This window comes from Mus caroli, chromosome 9 (assembly GCF_900094665.2).
Source record: "Mus caroli chromosome 9, CAROLI_EIJ_v1.1, whole genome shotgun sequence".
Lineage (NCBI taxonomy): Eukaryota > Metazoa > Chordata > Mammalia > Rodentia > Muridae > Mus > Mus caroli.
In genome coordinates, this window is record NC_034578.1 from 73,484,091 (window position 1) to 73,501,425 (window position 17,335).

Here is a 17,335-nt window from a genome sequence, read left to right on the forward strand (position 1 = left end):
CTGACAAAAGTTGAACTATCACAATAAATATTCAGAATTACTATGTGCCAGTATAAATAAAAATGATAGATAAATATAGTTATCAATTTTATTCCAATTCTGCAATAGTTATGACTTTCACTCAAAGTCGTCTTACAATGTGAATGCATTATTTCGTTACTCAGAAAAAAAGGCCTTGGGATACCGCATCTGCAGCAGCTTCTTGTAGCCCTTAAATCTCTGCATTTACTTCCCAGCTAATATTAACCCCACTTCTGAGATTTAGTGTGCCTTCCCAAATTTGCCGGCCATTCCATACATAAAAGCTGTTAAAGTTTCCTTAGGGCTTTCAAATTAAAGTGTAAACTCTGGCTTGGGGCATATTTTTACCTCAAAACCTCCTTTCTAAAAAATTTCCCCTTCTTCTTTCCATTCCCATAAATGCCATGAGCAAATCACAAACTCTTCATTGCCCAAGCATGCATTGATCATACTTGACTACCTTTTGCCTGCCTGGAGTACCTTCTCTTTTATGTCTTCCCTACACTCGGTACCTTCACTGGCTTGTTCACAAGACATACTAGTTGTCTGGCTCCTGGAAAGGATCACCTGGGTACACCACAAGTACCTACAAAATAATAAACATTTAATGCCAGTGAGCCAACAAGTGAATTCTATGCAGCGTGCAAAACAGTTATACCTCGAAATCAGCATTGAGATGCTATAGTAAAAGTGAGAAATCTGTAGGCAGCTATTTACCTACAATAAGCACAGTTGTGAAAGGACCTGGAAGAGGACTGTAAATAATGGCTCCAAGATTAAGAGTAGAGGCTGCTCTTGTGGAAGACCTGGATTAAATTTGCAGCACCCACATGGAAGCTCACAACCATCTGTATCTTCAGTTCCAGGGTATCCATACCCTCTTCTGGATTTTGCAGGTGTGGGTGTGATGCACAGACATACATAGAAGGAAAATGATCACACAAAAAGTAAATAAATAACACTTAAAGGCATTCACAAGATACATTTGTTTTTACTTACTTATTTGCTAGGGGAAGAAAAACCTGATTCTAGGCTCAAAGCAGGTCATGCTGTTATTCTACAGTCTGCCAAAAGCTATTTAGAAATTTCTCATAGGTAAAGTCAAGGCAATTCTCACATGTAATTTCAGGAACATCTCTTTTAAGTATACTATGGATAGTGATCATAAACCAACAAAATAAATGTTATTTTTGGATGACACCAAGATATAATTGTAGGTTTATTAGAGAAAGTCTTTAGAGTTTAGGGACACATACTAAAAGCTGATGCCACTCCTGAAATTGTTCCAAAGTAACATGAAATGTTAGAGAAGAAAAGACTGTCCAGCTTGGCAGTCTCATCAGTGGGTGAATAGGTGGATCATTTGTGAGGAATCTGATTTTTCACTCTGTTCTCTCCTTTTTATTCTTCTCAAAGCCTGCTATTGACAAAAGTGCACATTGTTTCTGGCTCGTTTTCAACATTAGCCTATACCATGGGATAACTCATACATTAATCTCTGACCTGTCAAATGCCTACAGTATGAATTGTCTGTAACCTATATTAAATACTAACCAGCTCACAGAGCTCATAGATTTTTAAACCTCACCTGATGTTTCTCTAATATTACTACATGGCTCTTGTCATAAAGTAAGCTGAGATGGGTTTTCTGGAATTGCTCAAATGTGATGAAGAACAAGGTAGGTCATGAAGAATGCTAAAGTGACCCATGAAGGACAATACCTGACATATTTTCCACAACTCCATATATGTGAACTGAACATTACTTTGAAAAAAAGTGATTCAAGTAAATAAGTTGCATCATTAAAAGAATTTTTGTAACCTTATAAAATATGAATCTTGTAGAGTGTACATTGTTCTTTCCCCTTTGTGGGTGTACTTGTCCACAATTGTTCCCTTGGTGATGGTCTCTCTATCTTCACATTCTGATTATTCTTTAACGTGTGACTACAGAGAACCTTTGGCTTCTATGGGTTCTCTTGCTGTCCAAATTCATTCCTTGGACATTGTTGTATAGACTGATATTCTAATTTTTAATTGAATGACAGTCTTCATTTCTAAATGTTTTTATTTACCAACAGTATTTTATCTTTTACCCCATAAGTTAAGCATTCTGGGGCTATGTCAACTGCAAAAACAAAAAACAAAACAAAACAACAAAACGTTTTTGTTTTATTCAGCTTAATGCTAAAGTTGAATACTATGCAGTCATCCTCGGCCACCCATATCATTTACTTTCAATTTAGTCGGAGCCTCAAACCTAAATTAATTAAGCAAATCAAAGTATAACATAGTGAAAATTCACATTCTGTTAAGACGGAGACAAACTTCACAGATTTAGAGCAACATAATACAGACTATTCTTAGGTGTTGACATTATTTCCATTGAAGTGTCATAAGGGCCATGAATACTAAATTCTATAATGTGAAAGATACTGTTTGATACATGTGTGATATTTTAATATTATACATATTAAATCAAAGGCTTAATTTACTACAGTGACATAAGAAGGTCAAGATAATGTCTAGGTCAGCAAAGAGGGTAATTGGGTAAGCTGTAAAACCTGACTTAAGAGTGGATCTTTGCTATAAGAGATAGACTTGTGCTAAAAGGTCCCTTATCAGAATTTGGATGAGTCAATATGGAGCCCAATATGTGTTTTTAACTAATGGCACTGCATACTATAACAGAGCCTTGTTGTCATTCTTTAAAAAAAAAAGAAAGAAAGAAAGAAAGAAAGAAAGAAAGCTTTGCCTTAGCTGAACAGAAGTATGCCATTTTTGACACTGGTGACCTGTCAGACTCCTAAACATACTTGTGAGTTCATGACCTGAGATAGATGAAATTTGAAAATAGCTTATCAGGTTCTTCAAAAATGAATAAAATTTGCCAATCTCCTAAACCAATGTTTAGAATCCCAATAAAAGGACTCTATCATTGCGCTGATAGATTGGTTTCTGTCCATATCTCAAGGAATGTTCACAGCATCTACCTAGGAGAGGTAAAGAACAGCATGTGCTGTGGCATGCTGCCTATGGTCACTCTATTTCAGCCAGTCTTTGGCTTTGGTTTCCTATGACTTAGCTCTCACAAAGAACAAACAAACAAACAAACATACATTATTTTAAAGGCAAACCAGCAAAAGGAAAAAAAAAACAAGAAGAGTCAAAAGAATCAGAGAGCCAACTGTTCACATACTCAGGAGTCTCATAAAAATACTAAGCTGAAAGCTATAAAATATATACAGAGGACCTGGGGCAGGAGCTGGTTGGCCTTCTGCTTGGTGCCCTGGTTTCTGTGCATTCATATGAGCTTTGCTTAGTTGATTTAGAGGGCCTTGTCCTACTGGTATCCATCTCCCTGGCCCCCACACTTTTATGTCTTTTCTTCCACATGGTTCCCTGGATTCTGAAGGTCAGGATTTGTTGGAGGCATTCCATTTGGAACTGTTCTAAAACCCTCCCTCCCTCCCTTCCTCCCTCCCTTCCCCTCCCTCTCCTTCTCCCTCTCTCTGTGTTTGTGTAATGTCTGGATGGGGTTCTCTGTGTGTTTTTTGTTTTTGTTTTTTTTTTTGTTTGTTTGTTTTTTCTCATCTGTTGCAGGAGGAAGTTTCTCTGATGGTGGCTGAATAAGGCACTGAGTACAGCAGAATAAATACATGATAGCCAAGATACAATCTATAGACCCAAAGAGGTCAGGTATACAGGAAGGTCCTGGGAGTGGGGTTGGGGGGATCATGGATCTCCTGGGATGGGGGAATAGAATAAATTATAAACGTGGACTTGGAGTAACAGGGATGGAAAAGGAAGAATTAGGAGGGAAGAAAGAGGGGAGTTGTGGTTGAGATAGAAACTCCAAGGAGACAGCTAGAATTGAGGCTCATCTGAGGGGGTGGGGTATGGAAAACCAGTGCAACGGAAACTTCCTAAAATGTATTTAGGAAATCCTAACAAAGTCTCCAAATACTGAGGGAGATGGAGTTCCATCTCTTGTCACCAAAGTTTCCTGTACTGGTACTGGGTTGCATCCAATTGAGGTATTTGCCAAAGGAGCCTCATGGAAATCCCCCAATACCCCAATTTGTTGCCAAGACAGTAGGTTGCTTTCCAAAAGCTGACAGCAAGGCCCTGCTGCTGAAGGCAACACCCAGACAACTCACTGAACAATTTAACATGAGGAGCACAAGCTGGTCTCAACACAGAACCTATACCCTTCTGTCTGGTGTGTTTGTCATGGAAAGGTACTCTGTAGGCTCATGAAAGGGAAGAGTAAACACCACAAACCCTAGGATCTAGAGCTGCTTCCAGATGTAGACTTGGTTAGACTCTTCAAAGCAATCCAGCCTGTTCGAAATATCCTTGAGGTTGGATCCCAAGTTAAAGCCAGTATGTTTGTGTTGATAAGGAAGTGGGGGTTCCTTCAACCTTAACATTTATTAGGAATGTCTCTTTATCATTATACTTTAGGGACTTCAAATAACAATTATCTTTGACAGGACGCAACCTTTAAATTAATTCACAGATTTCAACTACCTTGTAATCTGGTATGTCAGTTTTTTTTTCCACCTATGAACTCTGAGTTTTAAGTAATTTTCAAACTAGGTTGTTTAATGCTGTAATACAGCTATATCTGAAGAATATCTTATCCAAAACCAGATGTTAACAACTTCTGTAAAAGTAAGCTACAAAATTTTCTTTTACTAAATTTTCTGAATCTACAGAAAAAATATCACTTAAAATAACTTGTACAATAGAAATGAAAATAAAGAGGATGAATCATGCATCTTGTAGCCATGGAGACACAATCTCACAATGCATTTAGGGTATTTCATTACTATGAGAATATCTTAGTGAACTTACACTCCTGGAATAGCCTATGGTGACCAGATTACACATCTTTACAGCATCTTGCAGTATTGAGGGCTGTAAGTGCGCATGGTTGCTTTGGTGTATAGAAACATCTCTACATATAGAAAATGTGTGTTGTAAATACTAGGCAACAGAACTCAACAGCGCATATACAGACAACCCAGTGTTGACCAAATGAATGTGTAAAGTGAACAGTACTGTGACTGAGGATCCAAGATAGATACGGGGTTCCACGAGAGCGTCTTTATTCAAGGCATTAGAAGTTCGACTGTCGTTTTCCACGTGTATGTGTGAGTTCATGTTTGTAGACACATGTATGCACATGGGAAGATGTATGCATGTCCACATGGAGGACAGAGGTTGACACTGCGTGTCCCTAGTTCAGTCTCTGCTTTACTTACTGAGGCAGACGCTTTGGTTCAGTCTAGAGCTCCTCAGTTGATCACGCTTAGCTATTCAGCTTGACTGTGGAGCCCTCTCCAGATTCTTTCCCTCCTGTATTAGAATGACACCCATGCCACTGCACTCTTCCCGCTTTTATATGAGTACTGGTATCTAAACTCTGACCCTCACATGTGTGCTGCCGGCAAGTCATCCATCTCCTTGGACCTCGAGAAATATTTTTAATAAATTATCATCTAAATCCCCGACTATAATTCCTAAAGGGAAGAGTGCATGTGAATGAGGAAATCTAAGATATATAGTGCTAAAAAAAACACTCAACAATATAGTATTTGTACAAAATTATTTAATGTTCATTTACTAACCAAAAAAGTTAATTTGGAAGAATATTTCTTTGAAATATTGCATGTATATAAAAAGTCAACAAGTTGATTTGTTTATAAATTTTACCACTTTTTAAAAATATATCAGAACCCAACTTAAATTCTAATTTTTAAACATAATCCCACATTAATCATGAGTTTAGTTATTATAAAGGAATGATTCTACTTTAAACCCCTTAGCGAAAGGCACATTAAGAGACAACAGATATTAATAAAGCAAAAATACCAGTGGAATAAGTGGCAAAGATAGCTTTTGAGTAAAGGGAAACTGAATGTTCCCAACATTGAGCCCCTGTCAATCTTCACAGACAAAAGAGTGACACCATGGCCAGGCAGGACTGGACAAGCCATCAGTGGAAGGACATAGATATATTAGGATAACCATCTTTTGTGCTATTCCAGTGCCACCTGCCAAGAACCACTTAGAAATTATAGTTTCCTTGTGTTTCTGCTTATAAATGACAGCCCCACATAGAGGGAAATGTACTTACCAAAGTTTAATATCAAAATACACCTATGTAACATATTTTCACCAATATCAATACGGGAAGTAAAATAGAAAAAAATACATTGTTTGAAATTACATCCACCAAACCTGGGCATATCTACTTAATACTGTAACAATGGTTACTTTTTTTTTTTTTTTTTTGAAGTATTGTGTGTTCTCAGTCTTAATCGAGGAGAATTTCTCAATGAAGACGTTTTGGAAAACTATGCACACATTCAGACATAAGGGTGCTTCCAGAGGAAAGCATTAGAAGAAAGATAATCAAAGAAAAGAGGCTGAGCATACATCTCTTGTGGAAAAGCCTAAATTACCCAACAGGCAGATGAAATGAAGCAACCTCCATTCGTCGCTTCCCAAAGAAGAGCCCAGTGACAATTTAAAAGAATGTTTCTCCAAGCTAAGCATATTTTCAGAAATCATGGGAGTTGCTGCATTTGGTGGCATTAAGCTTTTACATGTGAACCTCTGGTCTGAGAAAACGCGTACTCTAAAAGCTTGTTTTAAAGTCAACATTTCTATGAATTGGCTCCTATCTCGTGATGAAATTTTTTATACTATTACTAATGTGGACGGATACAAGTTCATCACACTTCTGTTTCCAATAGGCTCAGAGCAGAGTCACAGAGCTTGGCATTTTCCTCAATTCCTATGGGAGGTAATAAAACGACTTTTGTAATGATATAAAACTGAACACACCTTCTGGACTCATGAAATATTCTTTCTAGATGGGTACTGCCATATTCCTGCAGGTTATAAGGCAAGGATGAACCAAAGAGGGATGGGATTTAACACTTCAAAGGTAGGTTCACAGAGCAAAGCAGACCAGTCACGGATGCTGTACCACACCCGGGCTTGAGCTAACACAGCCTGCAGCATTAAGTGCCATGCATGTCTTGAAAAGCACACAACTTCTGTGCAGTGTAGTTTTGTTTACGTCGATGTCTTTCCCAAGATCATTGTGTTGAACCCTGGGCTCCTTTCCCACCTAGCTTTCCCTCCAGGGTCTTTTCTTCCTCAAAGCCCCGATGTTACAACTCATTCTGGTTCCCTCTCTCATGTTCTCTCATTGTCACACGTCAGGTCAAAATGGCCACAAAGCAATTAAAACTGGCCCTGCCAAAGTACACCAGAACCCAGTCTCCCCTTACTGTTCTGACTTTTCCTACCACCATCACTTGATCCCACTGTGCTCTTGCTATCTGGCGACATTCAATTAAACTTTTCCTGCTTGACTCCTAGTCTCCAATAGAGCAGGCATTGGGCCAGTTGTTATGGAATGCTAATGTCATGTAGAACTTTATGTTTTAGAACCATTGCTTATTAATTATGTGACCTGGAACATTATCTACAAGTCTCATATTAATTGGAATCTCAATAATTTATAAATAACAGTGTCAATGTTATCACAAACACATGATGGAATGTAAGTTTGTAGGGCATGACCTGGTTACAGTTAAGTACTCAGGAAATGCTAAGTGATCTACTCCATAGCCTCTCTGTCAGGATTCTTCAAAGGTAAATGATTTCAACAACACAGACAATGACATTTCATAGTGTCAACTGCATATTGCTTTTTAAAATTAACAACAGAGTGTTCTGCATAGCAATCTTAAAAATATTAAATAAGATATTTGAAACACTTTTAAAGCACCCCATGGCTCTCACACTGTCTTTTGCTTCCTGAATTCTACCTATTGTACATATAATTTGTATAATACAAATTCATGTTAAAGTTTCTGCAATGAACAGGAGGCATTTTTGTTCCTTTATAAATGGCAAATGGTATCTTACAACCTGAACATAGCCATCAAACTAAAATATGGAAATGCTTCTGTCCAGGTTGGCTGTGTGACAATGAGAGAACAGGCCAGGCTCTCACAACCACGATCTAACCCTTGTAAAACAGTGTGTCACCACACCACAGCCAACCCAACCTTTACAAAAGTCAACAATTTTCAAACAACACACTTCCACATTGGTGTGTCAATCTAACATAAGTACAAGCAGAATTTTACAGCTTTAGAAGGTTTGATAGATAGAAGGTTGCGGGGACTCTGATAGGCTGTTCACTTGCTTTGAATTTTAATTAAGGAAGGACTACAAAAGATGGGCAGTGCAAAGCAGAACACTGCACAGTACCTACAGGTTAGAAAATAAAGCCTGTGTGTGTGCAATATACAAGGCTGATGCTTAACGCTGATGTACAGAAGTGCAAACACACTGCAGGCTCAATAAGCACACTGGCCTACAGAATGTAAATGATACTTTGTTCAGTGCTGCACAGGAAAGATAATAAGACAATAAAACATATTAAGTTAGTCTACAGAGTGTATCAACAAAAAGGTTTTGTTCTGTTTCCTTATGTCTCTGAAAATATGAAAAAAAATCATAAAGGTTTATAAAAAGCACCAGTGATAAGTATTATGAACTGTTTTTATATGAAGACTTTGGAATGAATGATAAAATCCAAATGTAGTCTGTCTTCTCCACTGAGATTTCTTCTAATCAAACACAAAATTTTTAATAGATAGGAAACAATGAATCCCATCTACAGCTATTTAAAAACAAAATTTTTAATGTATTTACTAGGATAGTCCTTTGTGGGGTAACCGAGTACAACTAATTTTAGCACAAAACAGTAATTTTTCTATATACTGTTATACATTTCCCCAGTTCTCATATAGAACACTCTTGGCATGATAAAAAAAAAATGTGCAGAGTGTTCTTTGGGCAAATATTTACAGCTACATTCATTGTATATTTCAATTGCCATTTGAAATAGAAGTATTTCACTTGTTTTTGTGTATGAAGTTTCCGAACTTTTGCATAAATCCCCGGAACTTGTTTTCATTGGGGGCATATGAATGATAAGCACCAGTCTTATAATTGAGCATCGGGCTGGACCTGCCATAACCCGTGCCCATGGTTGAGGATTTGACTTCTGGGCGGTTGACATGTGTATTTGTAACGCTGCTCGCTGGCTGAATAGAGCTCTCAATCTTACAAAATGGCTCGAATCGACTGTAAACTCGCTGGTTGGTGGAATGAGATCTCAGAAGCTCAGTGGGCTTTAGCACCGGAGAAGAGGTTGGCCGTCTGGCAGGGGTCATGAGTGAGCTGATCTCCTTGGAATCCCGGTATTGGATCTGCTCGGTATTAAATCTTGGGGTGGAGGCATCTCCCGCTCTCTCAGAAAGTCTCCTCTCAACGGGCCTTGGAGAAGGTGCTATTCTTCTACTTTCCTCAGCTTGGGAATTTATCCCTGGAGAGGCGCTAACCGCTATGTCCTCCTTGCTCTTGTGGATGCTGCCTTGAGAATTTGACGAGGAGGAACGCTTTCTTCTGGGAGATGAATCAACTTTGGGTTCGGATTTTTTGGGCTTTTGATTCTCTTCACCCTCAGAAACCAAAGTGTCAGAGCTACTACACATTCTATAAAACGCGGGCGCCTTGTTTTTAGCTAGGCTTTCTCTCTTTTCTGGGGTGAGACTAAGTAAGGACCTTAATTTCTGAGACCCCTTTTTCAAAAAACTCGGGGAGGCTTTGCCTTCCTTTTTAGAATTAGGTTCTTTGTTGGGTTCTTCCTTATTCACATCAAGCAAAGCAGCAATGGAAATAGATTTGGTGGCAGAGGCACTTGGAGGGTCTCTCTTGATAACCTCGTCCTCGTCATCTTCTTCTGTGCTGTGGGTCACGTTGTGCATGCTTTTAGAGCTCTTCAGCATAACCTCCTTGGGTTTTTCTGGTTGTCGAATCCGATTTCTGGTAAGGGTACTATAAACATAATTCTTGCTATTCCCATGCTCTAAATTGACCTTCGAGTGGTCAAAGGACGGGAAACTCCGCCTTTTGAGCAGATTGTCATTTTGCTGATTTTCTGTGTTCTCCCTCTGCTTATTGACACACAGGTTTGTATAGATACAGTTGTTTAATTCTGCTCGGCCATTTGTTCTTTGGTTTAAGGCTTCTGGTTGCTTTTCGGGAACCTGCAAGCTGTGCATTTTTGGTTCCTCTTGTTGTGTTGGGAGCTTGGAGCTTGGTTCAGGCAAAGGTTTTTCTGTCAAGGGCGGTGCATTTGTGGAGCTATCTGGGACCTCATTAGGTGTATCGCTTCCTTGAGAACCGATGATGGTGGAATTTGAAGAGCCAGTTGTACAGCTGTTGACTTCTTTTTGTTCTGGTAAAGTTGGTTTAAACACAAAGGAGGAGCGGAGCCTTGAGTGAGTATAGAGTGCATTGGCTTTCACGGCCTCAGGGTTTTCGTAGCCTTCAAATCTGTCACCCAGGGTGGAGCCATTTGAATCAGGTGGGGCTTCTGAATTGTCATTCAAGTACGATTCAATTCTCCAGCTTCGCAGGAAAGACTTCGTGGTATTCTCCAGAGTGGGCATCCGTTGTTGTATAAAGCGGATATGATTATCTGTCCCGTTAAATGACCTGCGTACATTTGAATTCCTCTCTGCAAGATTTGTGGTTTTTCTCTGGGCAAGCCGATCAGCAAAACTCTGAGCTGGTATGTTTTGCTGGCTTCCTTGTCCTCCCCTTAATGAGGATGCTACACTGAGACTGTCTGAAGGCCTTCGCCAGCGTCCAGGAGCATTATTGGTCCGATTCATAGCTCTGTTGAGCAGCAGGTACGGTGTTGTTTCCGGTTGTTCCCCAGCATAGCTATGCCTCTTCCAGTTTTCATTGAGCTGGCTGGGTTGGAAGTGACGGATTGTACTTGGACCATTGAAGTTTGGAACAAAATGAGGCTTGTAGCCATGGTTTCTCATGCTGTGTTTGTCCTGGTCATTTAGAGGATATATCCCTCTGCCTTTGAAGTAACTAGAATCTAGTTTATGAATTTGGTCTTGTCTGCCAAAAAGGTTTCTCTGGCTGGAAACGGAAGCTAATGAAGAAATGGATCGCTGGTAAATGCCATTCTCCCACAAGGCTTTGCCTGGCTTTACCCTCACTGATTCTTCCTGAGCAAAAGAACTTGGGACAGAGGACCTAGCATAGAGTGTTCGAAATTCTTCATCAAATAACTCTACGAGGTGGCCTGTGATTATCTGAACCATGCTGAGATGAGCTTTTTCAAATGACCACATGTAACTGAAAATGAAACAAAGAGGAGAAATTTAATTTTGGTCAGAGATTAATGACATCATAGACTTCAACTGAAAATGTCATTTCAAAATGACTGGGTGCTTGTTTTTCTTGGCTAGCATATTTAGAATGCTTAATAACTATATGCTTATAATAAACACATATGCATATCTTAAATAACAAAGCAACTTGACTTCCAGTTCTAAGTCTATTCAAAAATTTTTATACTATATTCCAAAAGCTAAAAGTGGTTGTATATTTTGTATCTACATCTGACAAGATATTATGGAGTTAAAAACAACATTATAATTCACCTATTCCGACCCAGCAGGGCTAAAGTGAATCATGAGAGACTTGGCTGGCCTCTGCAACCTGGAGCCATATGATGCTTGGTCTACTTCCCTCATGTCCAAATTGAAGACACAAGTAACATCACTAATGCGCTAACCATGACACAATGCACAGAAAGCCTGTGTTAATGCATGCAGTTTTAGTCTCCATTCCTTCAGACTCTTAGTTCCATGGGTTACTCAGTATAATTTGGGAGGCAGAGAGCTCTAAAGAGAGCAACTGTGGGCTGCTTCCTCAGTAAGCCATGGATGGACTTCACTGTATTCATTCTACACAGGACTGTAAGGATCCTCATAAAACATGGTATTTAAGATGCCAACCAAGATCTCTGAACATTTTACACAACTTCTGTGAAATTAAAGTTTGTAATAATTTCACAGCATTTTATACAACTTTCAAGCCCTTTCCTACACAGTGTTGATGTTAGAGAAATCTTGAAATTTCATATTGATATTTGAATTTAACTTTTGAACACATAAATTAAATAGAGAAAAATAAATTGTTAATATTTTATATTAAAGAATATGTATGACACCCTGGAGTTTACTGAAAACAAAATGAGACAAACACTCTCTATGCTGAATTAGTGTACTATGTGTATAGGAAAAACAAATACAAATATAAACATTTCTTAAATGTGCTGAGTAAAGCTTACTACAATATCCCAAGTGACATTATAATTTTGGAATTTGTCATTCTGATATGCTCAAGTTTTTATGTTACATCTCATGAAGTCATGGTGTGTGAAGACAATTTACTAGGTCCTTTTTATGTGAATATGTGGGCCAGCAGGAGGGTGTAAGAGAAATAAAATGGAAATGAACAGTTAAAGGAAATTTCTGGGCATGCTGACAGAAGTGAAGAAATAAAAAATAAATTAAAAAATTAATTTTTCAATCAAACTGACGCTATGAATGAGGCAATGTCAGAAACAGAAAGCAACAAATGTGTGTTCAATTCACAGGTATGCAGAACTGCCCAAGAGAGTGGGAGTCAAAACATAGGAGCAAGTAGTTTAATTGCTCCAGTTTATTCAGTCACTCAGACAGACAGACAGACAGACAGACACACACACACACACACACACACACACACACACACACACACACATACACATACCAGGACACACTAGAATATACTTAACTGGAATAAAGAAGTGGTGTGAGGGATTTGGGAAGTGTGTACATAAGTTTGAAAGCTAAGGAAAGTTTGAGGGATTAGGATTTGTCCCCAAATTCCGATAAATTGTAAGATAAAGAAATGTTTGGGGATCACATATTTAGTGGTTGTCTGTTAGTACACACTTGAAAGATCAGGCATGCCATACACACTTGAATTTACTATAAAGAGAAAAATGTTAGAATAAAGTATAGCCCATAAGAATATGAAACACAATAATCTCTGAGAGTTGAGTTTAGGAAACTGAGAATATAAGACAACTGGAAAAAGCAGTCTTTTAAATGCTGTCATAAAATTGCAGGTTACAGTGAGGTATTCAATTGAGTGTTTCAAAGGTGCATCTGAATGGACCTGTGAGACACTTGAGGGCTGTATGGAAGAACTCCTGTGCTTCTCTGTCACGATGGGTGAATTGTGTCATCTATGAGGGATGAGGTGCAGATCTGCAATGTCGTTACTGAGCTCCTTTCTCCATAGAATCAATGTCCAGTGTCTGCTTGCGACATTAACCAGCCTCACCAGGCTTCTACATCCAGTTTGTGAGTCTCCATCCCATCATCATTCTTCTCCAGACCTGTCTTTGTTTTGGTCTTATTTGAGACAGTGATTCAGGCAGAGTTTTAGGCAATCCATCCATACAAAGGTCTCTCTTCTTCTATCTTAGTTAAGTCACTGTTCCAAGTATCTTTTCAGTGGTCCATACAAAGCAAGGAAGTGCCTCTGAATAAATTCTGGTTCCCAGAAATAACAGAAATAAACAGGTTCTGCTGACACTGATTCTAAAAATTCTCACAATTCTGTGTCACCCAAGTCATTGTGTCATAAGCTATTTTCAATCTAAGCATCTTCATTTCCATATTGGTCAACTGACACAGCATACAAGTCAATAAAGACTGGCTCATGTCATATTCCAATATAGGACTTTCTAACTTTCCTAAAATAAAATTCAAATCCTTGCCTAACCTTAGAGAATGCTCTTATATGTTTTTATCCCAGGATGGCAATGCAATCTTCTTGCCTCAACTCTTGAACGCTAGGATTACTAGCAAGTGCCACCATTCCAAGATCTATTTTTGGTTCTTCCTGGATATCTTACCACTTGCCTAAGATATTCAATCATACATTTCTCCCCTTTTGTCCCCAGATCTTTGCAGTTGCTCTTTCCTGGTAATACTGTTCTCCTTCTGAGTCTTTGACTCACATCCATTTAGAGCTTTGCAACCATTGTATTCAAAGTACTTATCTGACCATTCATTTACCTTAGTCTCCAGAGTCTTCCAGTATCTCCTATTACTAACTGATGCTTCACAGTGTACTTTGATTTTGTTAATCATTTCCACTGTTCATTAAAGGAAATTTTATCTCAGGTACCCTGTACAGCTTGTTGAGATCTGTATCCCCAGGTATGGTGTTCTGAAGATATTTAAAGTATTTAATAAAAAAATCCAAACTACTGTTGAAGTGGGAACTGTATCAGATCGTATTTGTATAAGTTGAATGCCAATAATAATGAAGCTTAGAAGCCTAGTAGCTTAAGATACCATACTCAACTTCAGGCGGTAAGTCATGCTTGCAAACCTTAATACTGGGAGGAGAAGGAAGAGGTATTTACATGATTTCTATGCAGTTTAGATTACAAATTGAAATCATGACTCAAAATAAAACAGAACAAAAGAAAATATCTATAGGACATGAGAAAAGAAGGAAGAAGAGAATTTAGACACATCCCTACAGAAATGAAAGCCAGGGGAAAGGAATTACAACTTGCCCTGAAAACAGCAATGGCCAAGGTAACTTCTTGCTAAGAATTTCTTCTAACTTTCCAACCAAAACACATAAATCAAAGGAATGAATAAAAGTTCCAGACCCAAGCACCGTCTGTATTCACGACCCACTTTAGATCTAAGGACAGACACAAGCTGAAAAAAAAAAAAAAAAAAAAAAAAAAAAAAAGAGTATCTTGAAGATGATGCTGAAGATAAAAGCCATATGGTATCAGAGAAAACAGACTTTAAAGTCTGACAATTTATCAAAGACAAGACATCAGATGATGGTCCATGGGTCAATTTTAGTTTAGCAAGAAGATAATGTTTGTTGAAATCATAATAACTCTCATTCATAATTAATGAGTAAAAAAACCATCATTTGTAACAATTGTATTTATGTACTAGGTCTTTGAAGTATATTAAGCAAAATAGGATAGACTTTAAAGAGTGACTCAAATATAATAGCATCTATTTTCAATAATGGATTTATAAATAGGCAGTTGAAAAACACTATGAAACAACAGGAATAACTGAAATATTCAGAACACCTCTTCTCCGTGTCTATAAAATGCCTCTAGGACAGACCATCTTTAAACCAGAAATAAGTCTTAATAAGGAAAGAAACACTTGAATTATCAAAGTATCCTTTCTGATAATAGTGGAGGAAACCAATGGCATGAGGAAAATTAGAAAAACTTTCTATCTCCAGTTGAGCTATAAATAAGCAATTCAGAAAAAGACAGATAAAGACAAACAAAAGAAAATGGAATTTAGGAAAACATGGACTGTTTTCCTAGCTTAGGTCCTGTTAGCCTAGATTGCGGGTAACACATTGCCAGTCAGTAACTGGACATTTGGAAAAGTCATTCGTGTGCTGAATAGTCTGTGCAATCCACTGTAAAACAAGAGCAATACACAGAAGGGAAGGCAGAGGATGGGGAAAGCAAGTAGGCAAACAAAACATAACAAACGAACAAACAAAACCAAGCAGAGCCACTGGAATGCCCAGAGGTGTCAGAGACAGGCTGAGTGACTGCCAGAGTGAGCCTGTGACTCAAAGGCTACTTCCTGGCAAATGAGATATGCTGTTTACATCCGAAAATGAAACAAATCCTACAATGCACACCAATGCACACACACACACACATGCATACACACACACATATGCATACACACACACACACACACACACACACACAGCATAAAGGGTGAAAGGCACCAGAGGAAAGAAAGGTATTCAAATTCATCCTTTGGCTTGTGCCTTGCTAACACATGAGCACTCACGTGAAACAAAGATAAAATGCCTATTCATTTTTGGAAGGTAAGTGAAACACTTCAACCGTGCTCAGTTCTAACCCAGTTTCAATAATGTAAACCTGGATTTCTCATGGAGAAGAAATTTGTGCTCATACCCTCGTGGAAGAATGGGGACAAGACCGGAAAGTGAACACCAGTGGGTGGAAATAGACCTCCGTCATCATAATGAAACTGTAAGAGCTAATAAGGGAAATCCATGAATCGGAAAAAGCAGTCTAATGAGATTATTTAAGAGCTGGAAATCAGTATCATGAGAGCTGGCCAGGAGAACCGAGAACTGCATCTGGAGGCCAGGACCAAGGGCAACTAACTTAAGGCAGTAAACAACAAGTCCACTTTGGACTTTTATGTCTTTAATCTTATTTACATTAAAAGACCATACACAGGTATTTCCTTGGGTTGGAAACGCTTTCTCTTCCCCAACAGGACACCATACAGCAGTCATAAACTGTCGAGTATAAGTATTAATTCACATACCAAGGGTGAGTTAAGAAGATGGTTTCCTGGCAATGGGCTAAAAAATAAAGCCCATGGGATTCAAGTAGTGAAAGAATATCGGTTGTAGCATGAATTTCAAATGTGACCATCTTAATGCCTGATTAAAAATAGCACCTTAGAGACAACAACTTTTGTGAAAATCTTGTAAATTTTTCACAGGTCATAATATAAAAAATAAAAGTGTACAATAATTCATTTTCAGTGGGGCTTAGAGACTCACATCTGTAATCCCTTCACTGAGCAAGCAAAGACAGCAGACCTCAAGTGGAGGCCCTGAATATAACAAACAAAAAAGATTCCTTCTGAATTTAATATATGTAAAATACCTTACAAATATCTTCAAAATACTGCTTACAATTTCAGGTGAGGATACCAAATTCAAAATATTATTTATATTCATTAACTAAAACATGTTTGTTTTATTTCATTAGGACACATCAAATGCCTATGATTTCCTGATAAGCCATCACTCTGTAAACTGTTGCACACATGTGGCTATTGTGATTGCAGAATTCAGACATCTCTACAATTGATGAGACTTTAGAACCCAATGGCTTCCAGGGGAGGGTGCAGGTACCAATTAAAGAAAATATTTTGAGCTTGGTGTGGTGGTACACACTTGCATCTCAACATTGACCAGACAAGACCTAGGAGAGTGGGAATGGCAACCTAGACTATATAACCCATCACAGGCAACCTGAACAAGAAAGTGGTACTTTGTCTAAAAAAAGTATATAAAAAGAACTAAAGAAAGAAGAGAGGAAAGGTAGACATAGAAGTAGTCAAGGAAAGAAAACAAATACAAGGGTGCCCACAAGGAAAATGGAAAATGATATACTGTAGTGTGAAGAACTCAAGCTATTTTTTACTGGAAGGGAATAGGTTTTGACCACAGTGGTTTATAACTATCATATAATAGCTTTTTAGGATTGCTTTTTTTTTTTTTAACA

The 17,335-nt window shown here is 38.3% G+C and overlaps 1 protein-coding gene across 1 annotated transcript in view; it reads right to left on the reverse strand.

Annotated features, from left to right (window-relative positions):
• Positions 1-6,306: 6,306 nt before the first annotated feature.
• Positions 6,307-17,335, reverse strand: part of Fam83b (family with sequence similarity 83 member B) — a 77,411-nt gene continuing 66,382 nt past the window's right edge. The window contains exon 5 of the mRNA XM_021173260.2: positions 6,307-11,280. Within this exon, the coding sequence (XP_021028919.1) occupies positions 8,973-11,280 (2,308 nt within the window). The 3' untranslated portion in view covers positions 6,307-8,972. The remainder of the gene's footprint in view (positions 11,281-17,335) is intronic.